A 19,913-nucleotide genomic window follows, 5' to 3' on the forward strand; every position below is an offset into this window, starting at 1 on the left:
TTAAATTATAAATTGTGAAATAAACATATTTTTAACCCATGAAAGGCTTTGAAAAAAAACAAACCCACAACCAAAATTATTCTTCAGAACCAAAACTAGCCAAAATAATGCCATCCTTTAACAGGTAATTAACAGAACAGATGATTTTGTTTACATAGCATATTTGCTGGAAAAAGATTAAAAGTCCCAAAGGTTTTTGAGATGATCCCTAATACAAGAGTATTTTTCTGTATTTGTATAAAGTAAAAATGAGATGTCCTGAAATATAAACATCAGATGGAAAATTCGTACTCAGTATCAGGACCCAGAAGTTGCATGAATCACATTTATTGGTTGAGAATGTAGATATTGTCTTTGTGGGTGCCCAGAAAGTCTTAAATTTAAATTCTTCACTTAAAACAAAAGTATAAAGCCTGATGTGAAAATTTGCAGTCAGTACTCCCAGGATCAGACATAAGATTATTACTGATAGGTAATGACAGTATCATGGGGAGAATGGGGGAAAAAAATCACTACTGGAAGTACTCACTAATGCAATAAAAGATGAAAATTGGTTATTGTTTCCTTTGGATGACAATGCAAACATGCAACACATCAGTTAAAATTATATTACTGGTTTAATACTGCATTAATGTAGTAGGTTTGGGACTATGCAGCTAGTCCATGTACTGTATCATAGTCTCAGTACAACACTAATCAGCCTAAAGAACCCAGATGACTCTGCCTGATCATTCTTTCTTTATCGGTATTATTCAGAGCTCTGAACCGTCTCCCTTTGAACATCTTGTAGCAGACTGCTAATCGTCCCATTTCCCCTTGACTTCACAGGGAGTTCTGAGTGCTCTTCAATTTACAGGCAAGCTCAGCATCTTGCAGAGTCAGCACCTTGATTTTGGGGCTTAAAGACAGAGCAAGACCTAGCAAGACATTTTTTATATCTTCTTTCCAAATAGTCATTTAGAAATGTGTAAGTGTTAAAGAATGATTTTAGAAATGTTAATGGTGTTAAAGACTGTTTTTATTCTTGTGGGAGTTGTTCATGCCAAAAATCTCATTTCAGGATGTTGTGTGGATTGCCTACATATAAACTTCTTCATATGTCACTGGCTTTTTATTCCTCATAAATATATTTTTTGTCTTTTCCCACCCCTAAGATGATGTTGGAGCAATTCCAATAAAGCATTTTCCAAAACATGTTGCAGATTTACATGCAAGTAATGGTTTTTCTGAAGAATTTGAGGTATGGCTCTATGACGTCATCTTTCTTCTTAGCACATACAAATAATGTTAAGTTTAAATACCTGGAAACAACTGGGCATGACATTCTGACTTAGGGACCAGTTTCATAAACGCATGTTAATATGAGTACTTTGAGCCCAGTAAGGACATGCATCAAGAGTAGGGAGATTTATAAAAGCTAACAGGACTGGGATGCAAATGGGAATGTTTATCACTGATAAAATACTAAATGTTTGTGTGAATAAACTATGCAAAGATAATGCAATCTATATGGCTTATCAGATACAGGTGTAGATCTACAGCTTTTCCAACACTAATGCAAATTGAATTTTTCAGAAGCTACCCACATTTGCTTGTTCCATTTACAGAGAAAAAAAAAAGAAAGCAATAATGAGTACACGTGGCAAGACTTCTGATTAACAGGGGAGCTAATGTAGTCTTCATATGTGTAGAGAAAGCTTTACAGTTCCTTTCCTAAAGTATATGGTTCATAAACAGGTATTTCAAAATTTTGAAACATATGCTCTCATGATATAATGTTACTATTACCATATGTAATTAATGAACTTAATTGTTTTTCACATTCATATATATTACAAGCAATTTAAAGATAGATTATTTTCTAACTTATGTCACATAAAATAAACATAAACCCAAACTCTGTAATTTAAAATTCTTGACAAGTGGTTTCTAAAAAAATCAGTCAGTTGGGATGGAAACAAGTTTTTTAATTGATCTCTACTAATTTAAAATATGACTGTAATACTCCTGCTGCATAAAAAACAATACTGAAAGTAAAAAACATAGTTTTGCATCCTTTGGTTTTGCTTTTGTTTCCCCAGCCAATGTATTGTGTTCTAATGGACGAAAAATTCCATGTCATTCACCTAACTTTCTTCATTAGCATTTCTTCTCCAGTTCATTTAACATTCATAATATCCATCTGATTGTGGGACCAAACTTGTAAATACTTGTGAATGTCCAGTACACATTCATAGGTTATGCATGTGCATATGCACTGACAAGACTGGGCTCCAGCTAGACTGGCTGTTAGTAAGAGCAGATGTTGAAGGACTATGTGTAAATATGATGGTAACAAAGTTATTTCACCATTAGTGAGGACAGCAATACAGAAATTAAATTGTTCATCCTAAATTGTTCTTTTCCTAAAATTGTTCTTTTACTACATTATAGCAGTGACATGAAGACCAAATATACTATGTCTCACTGGGCTACACCTGCACCATCTGAAATATTCCATGCTTGTTTTAACTATAACAAAAAACTTGACGTTCTCCTCATTTCTTGGACATACAAAGGCTTTACAGACTACCCCAGAATTAGTGTTCTGGTCTTTACCAATAAAAAACTTAAAAGATACGGAAAAATTGAAATATAGTCATTGTCTTTGCAGAGTTGGCATACATCTGGAGAGTACAGGGGTCATTCAGGTTTTTTATAAAACAACTCATGTTTAAAATCTAATTTTCAAACTGGTAACTACTTTTCATAGATATATATTTAAATAGCTGAAGGCAATCAATATTAAAATAAATCCTAAAAAGTGTTGGGAAACATTATTATAGTACTTTTAGTGATGATAACATATTTCCTGCTTAACAGTGTGGACCTTATAAATGCTTGAGTTTCCTGTCAGTTAAAGTAATCAGTTAAAATAGATTAATTTTGTGAGTCTTATATACTTTGTGCCTCTCTTCTTAAGCCTGCCTCTCTTTATAGAAACATTGGGTTCATTGAGAAACTGCTGGCAGACTGAGGGAGGGGCTGTAATGCTGTCCTTCACGGAGTGCCGTGAGGCTGGCTGAGTGGCACACTGCCCTGCTCCAGGGGTTTTACAGCTGAATAAAAAGAGAGCAAAAGCATTCCATGGAGAAACTAATGCATTTATAAGGACCAATAACAAATCCAATGAACAGTTAAACATATAAATAATCTGGCTAAAGTCAGTGATGTTGCTCCTATGTATAAGCTTTAACCAGCCTAAGGTCTAACATGAAAGCTAAAGACAGAAAAACAGATGCCAGTATTTCAACAGGAAAATTATCTGTTTCCTTTAAGAGTTAAGTCAAAATATTCAGCTTTGTTGTTATTATGGAGATATATATTGCATGATCATAACTGGTTTTTCCATATAGTAATTGTAATCTGTATAAACACTTTTATCCATTTGTTCTGTGCTGTGCAATTTGATTTTTTTTACTTTTTTTGCATTCATTCCCTCATTAGACACTGAAAGAGTTTTATCAGGTAAGGAATTATTTCACTGCATTTTTTTTAGCAATGAAGTAGTTGTAAAATGTCATAGATAATTGGGCATAAGGTTGTGGTTCTTCTTGTGCTGACTTACTGTATTTTAAGACATTTTATGTATCTTAATCCTTATTAAAGTATGACATACTTTTTATTTTCAGGAAATCCAGAGCTGTACTGTAGATCTAGGTATTACATCAGACAGCTCTAATCACCCCGACAACAAGAATAAGAATCGATACATAAACATTGTTGCTTGTAAGTAAATGCATCAAGTGGTGTTATAGATAAGTATAGATTTATATGTTATTAGAGGAAAAAAAGTACTTCTGCACTGAAAACTCTGGCTGCTGTTCCGCAAAATGCTTGGAGAGGAGTAGCATGATATTTCACATCTCTTCAAGTTAGTCCTCTGGCATTCTGCTGTTTTGATGAACATGTGTTAGCAAGACATATTTGTGTCTTCTGTGATGACCCAGAGGGAGTTGGGAGATTTCATTATAATGCCATTATAAAGCCAAAGAAGCTGTGTTTTGATTGCCAAAATTAATCCATCTTTGATCTGGAGTAATGATGATTTATCCTCTCTAGGAGCTTCACAATCCTTGGATATATATTTTCTGTCATATAAATATACTGGTTTTATGATTTATTGTACCCTGCCACAATGTAATAGATCAGCTTTGCTAGCCAGGACACATTTTCCCATTGCATCGACTTTCTTCACTACCCCAGATTTTTCTTTTCTGAAACACATCTATTCAGTTTTGTTAATCTCTGAAGCTATTGCCTCTGGGATCTTGATCATTTTGGTGGCTTAATACATTTTTCCTAACTCTCTATAGTATTCAAAATTTGTTCTGATAACAAGAAGCTCTAAATTAAATATATGTTCAACATTCAGCATTCAGCATCATTAGACCTTAATAGAAAAAGAGAGAGAATCAGCCCATCTGGCAGAAGACAATGTAAACCAGCATCAAGAAATCCCATTCCACCTAGCTGAAGATACCTCTAGAGGGATGGGAAGTCAGGGTTTTTCCTCTGCCACTCTGTGTTTGTACTTGTTTGTACAAAAGGTACCAACCCAAGCAGTTTTTTTATCAAAGGGCAGTGTGCAAGCAGCTTAGGGCAGCTCAGGTAGCAAGAATTGCCCTGTGCAACTGGATCAAGTCTTTAGTCCTTATAATCAGTGAAGGGTACAGAAAGCTTCAGGTCTCGCTGAGGTAGCCACTGCTGACCGGTTTCTCCAAGGTTCTATTGCTCTCCAGTCCTCGCTCTTTGACTTGGAATTATTGGTGCCTACTGTCATTTGAGACATCCCACTATGCAGGCTTGGAAGTCATGACGCAGGATTTACAGAAGACCCATGCCCCTTCACAAGCAGCAGCTAGAGGCTGTAGGGGAATATGTCACAGTGACTAAAATGACCCCAGGTGCTGCTGTTCAGGCAGCTAAATTCTGAATCCCATGAATCCTTGGATTCATTAGTTTATTTTTATGAAAATTTCAATTTTGAATCTAATTGATACCTAAGCACAAGATGTTTCATATGTGATTGTCACTATATTAGTCTTGTGTATTGTAAAAAACCATTTCAGTATTTTTTAAAAATATTTCTTATAGACAGAATATAATTCTTGCAGAAAACTATGCTTATTTTCTCCCTTGTTTTACTACAGATGATCATACTAGGGTTAAATTAGCACAGCTTGCAGAAAAGGATGGAAAACTGACTGATTACATTAATGCCAACTACGTGGATGTAAGTGCCTTTTCTACCTGCCAGCCTATTCATCTGTCGGCCTTTTCTGTAAATTCTGATATATGAAAGTGAATAGACTTTTCAAAAAAAAGTAGCACAATATTACAGATTTTGCTAAAAATTTTGATGATCTAAGTTAGGCCTATGAAGTTAAAACTCCAATTCTTTCTTGAATCCATCTTGATATTGTAGCAGCTGCAGCTTAGTGAAGAGTTTTATGAAGCAGAAAATGTTCTGTCATATCTGAGTCAAAAGCATTTCACATCTGAATGTTTGTTCTTTTACACATTTTTGGTAAGTGGTTAATTCTTCTGTCTGAGATAATCTCTTGAGAGGAAGATGCCATTTGGCTGAAAGCCTCACCGAGATACTATTTATTCAGTTTTTGTTAGCCAGTAATTTACATGTGAATGATCTTGATTCATTTTTTAAACCACTATCATAACAGATGTCTCATAATCACTATCATGTCACGTTCTGCTGGAATACAGGCACTTGAACATACCTCCTATTTGGGGGAACACTGGCATAAGAGTTGCATTTGTATGTCATCTGGTACCGCAGGGTTTCTGCAATTTGGATAGTTATAAATTCAGAAGTACTTAAAAGCTTTTGAGATTCTTTAAAAATAGATTCATAAAATGTCATGTACTCCTCCCAACCTCCTTTTGTTTGCGGACTGTGATTTGAAAAGTGTCATTTGTTACATTTCAATTTAGGGCTACAACAAGCCAAAAGCCTACATTGCAGCTCAAGGACCTCTAAAATCGACGGCAGAAGATTTCTGGAGAATGATATGGGAACATAACGTAGAAGTTATTGTGATGATAACTAATCTCGTTGAGAAAGGAAGGGTATGAGTACCTTTGTCTATTTATTTCTCTGGTGTTGATAGAGCTATCTCTAGCAGAGTTCTTCCTCTCTTTTAAAAATCTGTATTAGGCATATATTGAGCAAAAGCACGTTTATAGTAGTTGCTTGTACTAAGATTGGCTCTAGAAGTATAAAGTTGAGGATTTGTAGTGTGAAACTAAAGAAAATCTCTAAACTTAATTATTAAAAACTAAAGTCTTGAAATACCATGTTCTAACAAAAAAAAAAATAATTGTCTTATACTGAGAAAAATACTTCTTGTATGTATTTAGGACTGTGGACCTTGCGCCACATTCTGCTAGCAATCTGCTCTCTGTCATTCTCTTTCTCAGGGGCACCTTAGACCCTGGAAGGGAGAAGGTCGTAGTTCAGGTGAATTTTTCTGGATATTCACTGGCTGCTCACTGTTACATCCCCTGAGACTCACAGCTCTTTTCCTACTACATGACTATATACATGTTTGTCCAGTGAGACAAAATGAGGTCAAACCCCATCACGGGATTTGTGTTTCTCTGTTATGTGATGGGAGGATGCATGTACCCTGGGGTCACATGAGGAGACACTGCATCACACTTGCCACACACTGACCGCAATGTGTAAAATGCATGTAAGTCTTGTCATATGACCAATTAAGCATCTATCAGATGATGCAGACACAGCAAATGCAGATGAGAGCTGCACTGGGAGTACTTTATTTATAATACCATGTGTCATGGTTTAACCCCAGCCAGCCACTAAGCACCACGCAGCCACTCACTCACTGCTCCCCACTTCCCAATGGAATGGGAAGGAGAATTGGAAAGAAAGTAAAACTCACAGGTTGAGATAAGAACAGTTTAATAACTAAATATATATATTATAATTACAATAATAATAAAAAACTAAATAATTGTAATTAAAAGAAATATAATAAAAAAGAGAGAGAGAATTAAAACCCAAGAAAAGACAAGTGATGCACAGTGCAGTTGCTCACCACCTGCTGATCAAGGCAGACAATCTCCAAGCAGAGATCTGCCCCTCCCATCCAACTCCTCCCAGTTTATATACTGAGCATGATGTTCTATGTTATGGAATATCCCTTTGGCTAGTTCGGGTCAGCTGTCCCGGCCATGCTCCCTCCCAGCTCCTTGTCCACCCGCTCACTAGCAGAGCATGGGAAACTGAAAAATCCTTAGCTTAGGATAAGCACTACTTAGCAACAACTAAAACATCAGTGTGTTACCAACATTATTCTCACACTAAATCCAAAACAAAGCACTGTACCAGCTACTAGGGAGAAAATTATCCCAGCTGAAACCAGGACACCATACTATAAACATGTACTCTTCTAGTATTCCTAGAGAAGGCTATATGGCTGCCCAGCCAAAAGGCTGGACATCACGGCTCTCTCCTGTATATTCTGGCCACACAAGCTCGCCCTTACCCTCGTTGATCAGATATAAATATATTCTCCCCATGCTGTGAACCAACCAAAAGCCACATATGACTTTACTGACTTGAATGTGTTCCTATTATTCCTGTAGACTATTATTTTCTTTAGATTTTGGAGTGCCTACAGAATGGCAGGTTCCACAGTATTAGAGTGCTGTAGCTCTGATAGTATATATTAAACCTCTCTTTTTTTTGAGTATTCCAAATAAACAGCCATCTCTCTTTACAGCACAAAATATCTACACATTATTTGTTCTCTTGCACTGAAGATCATGTCTATTATAAACTGGGTATATTGAGAGTCCCTGTATGTTTTTGTGGTTGACTGGGCTCTTAAATTTGAACGTTTCAGCTTGCTAGTTTGACATTTTGTTTTATTTCTCTTTTTCTCTGTTTTTCATTTGCTTTCTAACAGAGAAAATGTGACCAGTACTGGCCTGCCGAAGGTAGTGAAGAATATGGGAACTTTTTGGTTACTCAGAAGAGTTTTCATGTACTTGCCTATTACACTGTGAGGAATTTTACTCTTAGAAACACCAAGATCAAAAAGGTTTGTGACATCCTGAAAACATAGTTGGGCAAAAGGGAGTGTTAAAGGTTGCTCAGAATATTTTTAAGGCAGTTTGCAGCTCTTTTCTGATGTATACATAAAGCTGGATCCTGTAGGTGTCAGCCAGACAAGGTGCTTGTCAACTTCAGTTAATTTGACCAGACCAACAAACTGAGAAGACTGTAGTACTGGTGTGAGAGAGGACCATCGGGGAAAAAGCAGAGAACATTGGAGAACTGATGTGGACTTTGTCTTCCTGGTGAGCAGGAGGATACTTTATCAGAAAGAGAGCAGCTAGTAGAAAATGTGGTATGAATTAAATTATCCACCTCAGCTATCCATTTTCCTTTTTAAGGACAGGTGAATCCACACCTTGTTTTATTGTAATCAGAACCAGCATGCTCTGAGCTCAGCCGTGTGACACTGGCTACTTTGAGGGGCATTCTGAAAGCTTAATTTACTTCGGCCACCTAGACAGACATCTAGTCTCTCAGCCTCCCCATACAATTAATGGCTGAAGTACAACACTTATTGTCAAGTAATTTATTCTGCCTATTTTAGGAACCGATCTTTGAATGAGATGACCTGTTCTCTGAAGGTGTCCCTGCCCCTGGGTTGCCACTGAGGGAGGGAGCTTAGAAAAGCAGCCTACACAAGACTACTTCCCTTGTAGATCACTAAAGCTGAGTGAGGTGAATCCTATTATTTCTTACTGTCCACACACAAGAGAAGCAAAGTGCCAGAAATAGCTGGTGGCTTGTAAGAGCAGCTGTAATTTTTTATCCCTCCAATGCTCTTAACCTTTCTCTATGACTTTCTAAGGGCCGGTGCCAGGTCATTCTTCCATTCAGAGGGCAAGCTGATGGGAAGAAGCACTGGCCCTCCCTCTTCTCTTTGAAAGCTGGAATATTCAGAGCTAGGTGGCATGCTGTTAACTAAATACGGACAGTGCTAATTCAAGAACTATCAATCAGGTACAGAAATAAAATTATGAAGAGCTGCTGTACAGATGTGGGCTGCTCACATGTAGAATTCTTTCTCTGTTGCAGGGTTCCCAGAAAGGGAGGTCTAGTGGACGTATAGTAACTCAGTACCATTATACCCAGTGGCCTGACATGGGTGTTCCAGAATACACGCTGCCCGTGCTCACTTTCGTGAGGAAGGCATCGCACGCCAAGCGCCACGCTGTCGGGCCTGTTGTGGTTCATTGCAGGTGTGGTTTTTACTGCCGTAAGGTTCACTCTGCTTTTGTTTTGCACAAAAAAATAATTTTTCAGTGGTGGGTTAAGCAAAATTTCACTCTCACATTTAACAATTCCTGATAAAATAAGATTAATTTCTTAGCTGACATTTCTGTCCTTGATAAGGCCAACTAACCAACTGTCTGTGCCACTTCTGTAAATCTCTGTAAACAAGATGATGCTGCTCTGCACTGTTCCTTTTTTTTCACAAAAAAGCTTTTCTTTTTACTTTTTTGTGCACTTTTCTATACTATTCTCTTGATTGCTATGAGCTTACCAGATACATATATAGCAGTAATTGTTTCATTTCTGCAAATATCTCATTAGGATGGTTTTGGCTCATGCTTTCTTTGGTGCAGGGATACTCTGTAATCCTAAGAGGAGCTCTGTCCACAAAAGAAGATTCACTCTATTCCTGGCTGAACTACAACTCTGCTGTTTTTAACCTTACTCTGCACTCTAGCAGTCATTTGCAGTGGAGGAGCATTCTGGGGAGCGGTTTGAGGTCTGCATGTGCCGCAGTGTGCAGGCAGGTGGTCTGTCAGTGCTCACTAAAACTGGGCAGCCCAGGGAAAATTGGTTAAAAAGGGCTTGTAGGGCCTGGAATGACTTCACAATGCCCGTGAAGGACCGGGTTATTGTAAAATATATAAGCAGGTTCTGGTTTTCCACTGTAGTACCTCACCTTTGATGGAACATTTGGAAAGAGAACCTCCTCATGAATTCTGTCCTTCTGGAGCTGACTCTGAGGAAGCCAACAGGTAAAGTCTCCTCACAAATGCTGCAAATGAAGATATTTTCTTTCTGGGATGATCTAATCTGACTGAAATCTGTTTTTAGCTTGGAAAATGAAAATTCCACATTTTGGTTGTTCTGCTGCTATCTAGATCCTGCCTGTTCTTGGGATTTTCAAAATAAGTTTCCCCAAAATACCAAGTCTGGGATCTGTGCCAGTGGGCTGAGAGATCAGTAATACAGTACAAGTCAATTAAATTGAGTTTTTAAAGAGGAAACAGTGGTAAGTTGTGTGGCTTCAGTCAGACCTCTCCATTGGGTCATATAGAACACCTCTGTCTGTTAGACAGTTTTATTTGGCTTTTAGTTCACCTGTCCCCATGCACTATGGAATTTCAAAGGAGTCATCTCATGTTAGAAATGTAACTTTTATTTATCTTTACAGGCTATATGGAGGACACAGATGACGAACTTCATGAAACTTTTTTTAGCTATTTTTTTGTTTTGGTACTTTTCATATTTTGTCTTTCATAACAAGTACAGATGGTGTCTGGTAATCTTTACACTTTTTGTGTCTAATAGTGTGTTAATAATGTGGACCTTACAGTTTCATATTATGTTTATTTAGACAGTTTATTACAGCAATCTGAGCTCACACTACCCATGCTTTGTGCCACCTCTGTGGAAGAAATTAGATGACTGAATTAGCATGTACAGACTGAGCTTGGATCTGCCCGTAAGGGACCATGCAGACCCAGCACAGCGTTGTTCTCAAGTGACATGTACCAATACACATAATTTTTCCGCATAACAGAGAGGGGAATTACATCTGACTATTTCCCATATATGACTAAATTTAAAAAATGACCTCTTGACCTTGTACTGCCTACCCAGATATTTTATGAAATAAAAAGTTAGGTTTTAATCTTACAATACACCTGGTTTTGTACTAAGTGAGTCAGAGTTCATAACAAAAGCAAGTTGATTAACCCTTTCTTCTGTATCTTCCCTATTTAAAAAGGGTTTCAGACATTGCTTGCCAACTTAACTGTATCTGGAGAGCACTAAGCTTGTTCTTTTACAGATGTTCCTTCAGCAGCTCTGCCACTTCCTGGGGTTTTCCTCAGTCTGCTATCTTTGAAATCTCCTGTACCTGCAATGGGTGGCATAATGCAACATCCCCTTTAAAGTGATGTGTGTTTCAACAGAAGAACTTGGCCATATTAACTGTGCCCAAATGTTGACATATGCCACTCTTTCTAGGTATACTTGACAAAGTATCCTAAGAAATATCAGAGACCTGAAAATTGCAGATTTGCAGGAAACACCTTAGTTCTATTTCAGTTGATACTTCAAAAATTGATAAAAAACGATACTCTAAAAACTATTTGAGAAATTATCTTTAGTCTTTTCTTGCACAGAGAAAAGATGAGTTTTATTCTGATTCATTACCAGCCTTGAAGCTTTAGCAAAGTAATAGAATATGTAATAATTCTTCTACAAATATGTAATTTGTGAGGAAAACCTTCCTTACACAAGTTTGTTGAAAAAGCTATATATAAGAAATAGTTCTTTTCATTATTGTTTTACTTCAGGCTCAAGACTATTTTTTTGTTTTATAGTGCTGGTGTTGGAAGGACAGGCACATACATAGTGTTAGACAGCATGCTGCAGCAAATTCAGCATGAAGGGACAGTCAACATATTTGGATTCTTAAAACACATACGTACCCAAAGGAACTACTTGGTACAGACTGAGGTAAGACAAAAATATATATAGTGAGAGACTATTACAGACTATTTCTGTTTGCAGGAGGAGAGATGATTCAGTCTTCTTTTTTGGCACCAGACAGACTGGCACCAGACAGACTGGCAACCAGTCACCAGACTGGACTTTCCCTTCTGCTTCCCTTGTTTTCATACAGGCATCCTTCTAGTCTCACTTAGAGCAATGCACTAGAAATTATGCATCTCTGGGCTCTTGTCTATTTATTAGGGAGGGCTCAGAAGAGAGAAAGTCTTCATAAATCATGCTTCCCTCAGCAGCACTTTCTTCGCAGGGTGTGCATTTTTGTCATAGATTTTTTTTAAGGAAACACCCTTGTCAGATGTTCAGATCTTCACTGAATCTGATCAGAGAGTTGATATCAGGCAATAAAAAGTAGGAAAAAAAGCTGTTTCAGACAGGTGATTATCTATAGCTGCTTTAAATAGGAGATTACAGAATAGTGAAAAAACAGAAGAAAACAGTAAGGACAACAGCAGGGCATTTGAAAGTCTATTTCAGGTTTCAAGAACCGGTGGTTAGGTTCCCCAGTGACTTTCAATAGAAAAAAAGGTAATCAACAGCAGCATGGGCACTTGTTCAAAGGATGTGAGAGAGAAAATAGAGGATAGCGGTAGGAACTGGGAGTGATCACTTTATTGCAAGAAAGACAGGGAGAGTCACATGACAAGCTGACTTGAAAATTTGACTTAAGGCTATGCTTGCATTTTTAACTCTGTTCTGCAAACATGAAATAGCACAGGTGGTGGGGATTTAGTATTATATCATATATACATTGACTGTGTAGTTCAGTTGTGCTTGTAAATGTGTACTGTCACTGCGGAAAGAGTTTCCACTGTAGACGATCACTTTTGAGAAAACTCCCGTACAGCAGCGTGCTGTGAAGAAATACTGACCACGTCAGAAGTGGCAGCTTAGCCAGAGGTGTCTTGAGGAATCTTGAAATAATTAGAGCTTGGATGTTTGGGTTTATTTTCCTAGGAACAATACATCTTCATTCATGATGCATTGGTTGAAGCGATACTCAGTAAAGAAACAGAAGTCCCTGAGACGCACATTCATGCCTACGTTAATTCTCTCTTGATACCTGGACCAACAGGAAAGACCAGACTGGAGAAACAATTCAAGGTGAGCTTTAGGCTTGCAAGCTGGAATGACTTAAAAGTAGGTACCTCAATACAACTTTCATTAACTTTCTCTATCTACAATTTAACTGATGATCCTAAATTCAGAGCAGGTTAACAAATGCATGCAGTCAGTTGGGACAAAAGAATTATTTGCATACTCTTAAACAAGGTATTTTTTAAAAAAAGCATAAGAGCATGAGAAATAGGCCAGTAAGAAGATTTTGGAAAATCTAACTACATGCCTTTGCATGAAGATCCTAAAGGTAAAACAACAGTCTGGAAAGATGTCATTCTGGCAAAAATGTCATGAGCCATACTGGTCAATCAACATACTCCCATCAGTGTACAGCACTGATTAGAAGATAGACTTCACCTCAGCAGGCAGTAAGTGAACATTTTGGTGCTTGTGGATGTGGAGATCAGTGTGTACATGCACAGGACTTTGAGTCACCCAGAAAAAGAGCAGACCCAGCCAGGTAACAGTTCACTGACTCCTGGGGAGAATGGGAAGTCTAGCTCGCTCACTGGGTCACTTACAGAGGAAACACAGAAAATCCTACCTTTGCAAATGAATTTGAATTCAGAGAAGTAAAATCACACTTAAATGTCTTCCAGGTTATGTGGCAAAACAGACTTTGCTCTCCCTAATTTAACAGAAAATTGATTATTAAACATTTCTCTCTAAGGATTTTATTTCTGAGTAAGACTGCATAGGATAACGTGTATTCTTTCTACAATTAGCTATTGGATCACAAGTGAAAAAGCAGACAAGTCTGTGGATAATGTCAGTAGATAATGAGGCTGTGGAAAATCTTAATATATTTATTTTCTGAAGTATTATGTTCACACTGGCACAGTAACTAGTATTTCTTCAAGATAATGAACAGAACAGAATAGGAACAACATACCAAAGGATTTTACATTTTGCTGCTATCCTGGCTTGAATGATCCAACAATGCCGCACTGCTTTTCCTAGGGAAAAGTAGGGACTCTTACCTCAGCTGTGATATTCTTGGAGAGATAAGTATCCCACCTTTCCTACACAGATGAAAGAATAAAACATGTAATATATACAGAGTGTGTAAATAAATATTATTAGAAAGGGACATGTCTCATTCAATCTCATTTTCCTTTGCAAACTAAAATTATTAGAGTAATAACAAAAGTGTGGAGTCTTGTTTTACTGAAGAACTGGTTTAGACGAAAAAAATTGTGGTCTCATTTGTTTTTATAGAACTCCCTGGTTTGCTGTCTGTTTTTGCAAAGCGGCAGCTTCTGAAAGCTACACATGCCCAGAGCAAAACATCACAGAAAAGTCCTTTGAATTCTTTTGAACATTCTGATTAATCTGGTTTATTCTACTAGTAATTAAACCTCCCCCAAAAAAACTAGGAAAAACCTGCTTTCCAAACTTATTTCATGTCTAAGCAATGTATATACAACATTATGGGGTATATATATATATATATATATATATATATATATATATACACTCTTGTTCCTTCTCACACTCTTGTCTGTTTGAATTGTGTTAGTAAGTCAATGAGACTCCCCAGATCATTCCTATTTTCCTCTCACAGGTTTGGAGAGAAAATGGGGAAGCTCAGAACTGGGATATCTAGAAGTTCATCGCACCAGGAGCTATACTGTCTGTATAGCAATGCAGATTTTTCTGCATAGGCATTTACAGTTTTCCAAAAGTATGAAAAATTACAGAAAGAGCTGTGCAGGCAAAATTGAAGTGGGCTGAAAACAAGCGGTGGGGGTCTGCATGTGGGAAAAACATAAAGTGGCATCTCCTTCAAGTACATGCTTATGGACCAGGGGCTCAAGATCTTCTGAACTGATAAAATAGTGAAAAGATTCTGATGACTTGCTAACTAGTTTAGCCAGATAACTAGATGCCTAAAGTTAAGAGGGACAGCTAACCTGCAGTATGTGCACCCTTCTGTTTAACGCAGCTAAGGAAGGAATGACTTCTGTGCAGTGACCTGGTTTTTTTTAATTGTTTCAGTTACTGAGCCAGTCTAACACACAGCAATGTGATTATTCAGCCGCACTCAAACAGTGTAACAGAGAAAAGAACCGAACTTCATCCATCATTCCTGGTAAGCTTGTTCAAATCAGCTTCTCGGGACAGCAAAATGTTTACAAACTCTGTGTGCCAAACTTTTAACTTTTCCTCAGAAAGAGCTGAAGACATCTGCATTGGTGTGGAGCAATGTTTTGTAAAGTACTTTTAGTGAAGAATTTGTCTAAGTACACATACATAGGAAAACAAAAGAGATGGCTGGATAACACTTTATCCTATTTTAGTGTTATCTACTGTGAGATAAGTGAGATAATTGCTATAATATATGAGCCATTGCAACTGTACTAGTTCATGGTTTTTTTTACAGTGGAAAGATCTAGAGTGGGTATCTCATCATTGTCTGGTGAAGGGACAGACTACATCAATGCTTCCTATATTATGGTAAGTCATTTAACTGGGATGCTGAAAAACAGTGTCCCATTGTATAGCTGTTTCTAGAGCTGCCATGTGTCCTCATTAGGGAGGCACAGTCCTGATTTTGAAAGTTCCTTTCTTCTATTATTCACTCTGTCTGAAAGAGCTACTTCCCCAGGAAGTATGATTACTGTTATTATTTTTAAAAGTTTGGTTAAGTGCATTGCATTTTGACAATCTGTAGAACCAGAAATTCCATCATAGTTTTAAAAACTAGCAAAGCCAAATGCCAGCTCAGGAAGAATCTTTTGAGATGAACTAAAAGTGTTAAATAACAGTTTTTAACGACTCTACTGTGGTTTGCCTTCCAACCTGGTCATCTTACAAAGCTTTTGCAACTGGCATAGCCCAAGGCACCATAGCTCATCAGCTTTCCATTATTTTTTTGTTCCCTGGGTTTTCTTGAATTTTTTTCCCCTCCATTAGCTGAGAGGGAGGAGTAAATGCTTCCTGTATATTCAGGAAAGAGGTGGGAAAGCTGCCTCAAGTGCTGTGTATGCCTGATCCTTCATCAGGTGTATTAGTGCAAAGGAACTCCCCTTTGTGGTAGGAAGTTGATTTGGGACAGCTGTACAAATTAAGAGACTGCTTGGGATTTCTGCAGATTTTTCAAGTATTCTTTTGTTTGTTTTGGGTTACCAGCTCCTGTGGAACTCTGGCTAATATAGAACAATGCATGTGTGTATAAATTCATGTCTTTTCATTCTGAGTTGACTGTTCAAGTCTCCACTGACTTATTTTGTCTTCTTCTTTTTTTTTTTTTTTTAAATTAAATGTTTTAAAGTTTTAGAAATTATTTCAGTGTAATTGATTTTATTCTTTACATCTGAAAAATACAGCAATGGAAGTTTTATATCCTTCTAATATTTACAGGAAGCCAAAGGAAGCACAAGTCTGCAATTTATTTTCTAGGCTTCTGGCTCTGTCCACTAGAAGCTTCCTTTAAATATTAATAGTTAGGCATCAATTCTGAGTCTGTTGATTTTGTTTTGCAGGGTTATTATCAAAGTAATGAATTCATTATTACCCAACATCCCTTACTACACACTATCAAGGATTTCTGGAGAATGATATGGGACCATAATGCCCAGCTAATAGTCATGCTTCCTGATAGCCAGAACATGGTAAGTTTTGTGGCTGATTGTTATGGGTTTATGTGTGGATTTTATTAGTATTACCATCTTGAAATATGCAGGACATCAGACAATATCTTGGATTTTGAAAACAAAACAAAAAAGATTAAAAATTAGTAATACTGTATTGAGTGTAAAATCCCCAAATCATCTAGTGGAAATATGGAGATCCTTCTCTGGGCAGATTGCAAATGTCATGAGAAAGTATTGAATCATTCCTGTATAATTTATAAAAAGAGAGAAATAGCAGAAGCAACCCTTATACAAGGTTAGTTTTCACTCCAGGACTTTTACTTTAGTTGTAATATGGCTCCTTCAGCCATTATTAGATAAGGGGAAAAATATGAGGTTGTTTCTCTTGCTCATCTCCTAAAATTACAAGCAAATGTTTAGAAGAGATTTATCTGACTCTAAACGGCAAAGAAAGCTCACGTGTTCATCCTGCAGGTGTAATTTAATAACAAATTACTATGTTTTTCAGTTACTAGAAATGCAAGAATATCTGAGAGCTTTTAGGCTGGTACTTAGAGAAATCTTGAGGTGTGAGAGGGCATCATGTTTGGTAATAAGTTTGGAGGAAAGCCATGCAGAGGCTTTGAAGAGTCTTTCATGATTGAAAAAACATGTACAACCAAGACAATATTTGGGTTTTTTCTTCTCATCAAATATTTTATGAATGTTACACTTCCTATAAAACAGATGGATTTTTGAGTTAGCCTTTGTATTAAGGGAGGTTGTTTTGCCAGGAGGTGATGATTCATTATGATCCCAGTAAGAAAGGCACTCAGATATTTGAAATGCTATTTATTAGAGCTAACACTATAAAGGAGAGGGTAGTATAGGTTATCTTACATCCCTTCAGATGCTGGGAACCCCAAGTTGTGCATCATTGAACATATCTCTGATCAAGGAACACAATGCCATGCAGATCCTATCCATCAAAGGGTTAGCCCCGTTTTGGTCATTCAGGCTGTTACAGGATTTTCTTAAAAGAAAGCTCTGTTCATCATTTCTGTTGTCAAACAGGACAGATGTTCTCATGAGAACTTCTTGCTGCACTTTAGATAATTCCAAGGCTGTGCAGGTGGCATAGTCACTGGTACTGAGTAGGAGGTACCCAGGCTCCACCTGCAGTCCGCTGGCTAAGTTTATCCTGTGGCCATGGGCTCTGGGCAGCACAACACAGCCTGAAACCCAGGCTGAACGGATGGCAGTGCAGCACAGCACATGTTGACTGTTATGTAGATTGTTATCTCCACGGGGTGCAGTGGTCTTCTGGTCAGGTTCACTACAGAGATTCCTGAAAACCATCACTTGTGACATTTGTAATCCTACTCAAATTTTGATTTGTCAATTTAATTTCAGCTGGCTGCATTGATTATGTATGAGGCACATTATTTGTTATGTTGGATTAAGTTTTATTTTAAGTGCTGAACACTAATTACTTTTATATTGTTGTTTTTTTTTTTCCTGGAGGCTGAAGATGAATTTGTATACTGGCCAAACAAAGATGAGCCTATAAACTGTGAGAGTTTCAAAGTTACTATGATTGCTGAAGAGCTCAAGTGTCTGTCTAACGAGGAGAAACTCATAATCCAAGACTTTATTCTAGAAGCTACACAGGTAACACTGTCGTAAGCCTGTAACTCAGAATTTGATTTGTTAAAGGTAATGCCTACCTTTTTTACATTTTCTGTGGTAAATTAGTGGTAAAACACATGGGGAGAAAGTAGCCTCTATGGGTATTTTGGTGACATTGGGAATAGGATAGTCCAGCCTTCACAGCGGTAGGATTATGTATCTGGAAACTGAAGTTGGACTAAAACAGGGTGAAGGGTCAGAATAAAGACAGTCAATCTTTTACCAAATCGATTTATGCTTTTTCCCCCTCTTTTAGGATGACTATGTACTTGAAGTGAGGCATTTTCAGTGTCCAAAATGGCCAAATCCTGATAGTCCTATTAGTAAAACGTTTGAACTGATTAGCATCATCAAAGAGGAAACTTCCAACCGTGATGGACCCATGATTGTACATGATGAGTAAGAACTGGAGCTTTCAGTTTGTTTTGATGTTTTTCCATAGAATCATCCTTTCATCTCATTTAGAGTGAAAGCTGCTGAAACAAGGCACAGACTCTGCACCTAACAATAGTGCTGCTGCTTCTGTTTCAGCTGCAGCAAGAGAAATATTTTTATTTTATCACACTACAGTGTTCTCTTTTCAATTTTATCATTTTGATACTTCAGATGATTGTCGAGTAGGGCACTGGGAAGGAAAATCAATCAGGACTTCATTGTCTGTTATTGAAAGAAGTAAGACTATTTAGATGAGGCACCTTAGTCCTCTCTAGCTGCTTAATAAAGACCAAAAATACTGAAATGTTGAAATACTGAAGGACCTGAGGCCTTCAGAATTTGGTTAGTAGAGGATTGTAGGGAAATAACTCTAAGACTGGCTTGTAAAGACTCTTCAGAAGTTGTAGCCCGGTGTTGTGGAGGTTGTGTTAAGGCACTGCTGGGCGGGCCTCTTTCAGAACATATAAAGATCACATGACAGAAATGTATAATTCAGTTTACCTGGGATTTTCTGTTTTTTCCAGCTATAGAAACTCACTCCAGTTTCTAGAGACTTTTTTTGTAATTTTTTTTTGGTTTGTTTTACTTTACAAAGGCATGGAGGGGTGACAGCAGGCACTTTCTGTGCATTAACAACACTGATGCATCAACTGGAAAATGAGAATTCAGTGGATGTTTACCAGGTAGCGAAGATGATAAATTTGATGAGGCCTGGAGTCTTTACAGACATTGTAAGTAATAAGCAAAATGTCTGCATAGGTTTTTTCCTATGTATGATATTATTAGCATGTTTTAGATCTCAGAGCAACATTACTGAACCTTTGGGATCTTAGTTTCTGCATGAGTTCATCAAAACTGTCTTCTAGAGGTGCTGTAGTTGACCTGCTTCTTATTTCCCGTGAAAACCTGTTATGTGGTTATCAAGTGGTCATATTCAAAATGTGCAGAGCTGCCACCATCATCATAAAAACTGCACTATGTCATCTAAATGCAGATTTTATTTCAGCAGGAATAAATTTTTACTCCAAGTAGACCCTGAAGTGGTTACCCTAGTTTTCCATTTCAGGATGGACTTTAATCTTTCATGATCTGTTGAATGGTCACTTGACACCATTGTCACTGTGCTTACAGAAAGAAAAAACCATGAAAAGTATAACTAATAAGAATTACTTACTAAGCAT

The 19,913-nt window shown here is 37.4% G+C and overlaps 1 protein-coding gene across 7 annotated transcripts in view; it reads left to right on the top strand.

Annotated features, from left to right (window-relative positions):
• Positions 1–19,913, top strand: part of PTPRZ1 (protein tyrosine phosphatase receptor type Z1) — a 143,801-nt gene that overhangs the window by 121,407 nt on the left and 2,481 nt on the right. For 2 of the 7 annotated variants that reach the window (XM_074903162.1, XM_074903166.1), the window contains exons 15-29: positions 1,155–1,240; positions 3,487–3,507; positions 3,672–3,768; positions 5,193–5,275; positions 5,995–6,129; positions 7,995–8,129; positions 9,179–9,342; positions 11,728–11,863; positions 12,872–13,018; positions 15,032–15,125; positions 15,417–15,490; positions 16,519–16,647; positions 18,133–18,279; positions 18,554–18,696; positions 19,328–19,463. In XM_074903162.1, coding sequence (XP_074759263.1) covers positions 1,155–1,240; positions 3,487–3,507; positions 3,672–3,768; positions 5,193–5,275; positions 5,995–6,129; positions 7,995–8,129; positions 9,179–9,342; positions 11,728–11,863; positions 12,872–13,018; positions 15,032–15,125; positions 15,417–15,490; positions 16,519–16,647; positions 18,133–18,279; positions 18,554–18,696; positions 19,328–19,463 — 1,727 coding nt within the window. Of the gene's footprint in view, positions 1–1,154; positions 1,241–3,486; positions 3,508–3,671; positions 3,769–5,192; positions 5,276–5,994; positions 6,130–7,994; positions 8,130–9,178; positions 9,343–10,047; positions 10,132–11,727; positions 11,864–12,871; positions 13,019–15,031; positions 15,126–15,416; positions 15,491–16,518; positions 16,648–18,132; positions 18,280–18,553; positions 18,697–19,327; positions 19,464–19,913 lie in introns of those variants that run through there. The other 5 variants (XM_074903163.1, XM_074903167.1, XM_074903160.1 and 2 more) reach the window with 4 other exon arrangements.

The sequence above is a fragment of the Athene noctua genome, chromosome 3 (genome assembly GCF_965140245.1).
Source record: "Athene noctua chromosome 3, bAthNoc1.hap1.1, whole genome shotgun sequence".
Taxonomy (NCBI): Eukaryota; Metazoa; Chordata; class Aves; order Strigiformes; family Strigidae; genus Athene; species Athene noctua.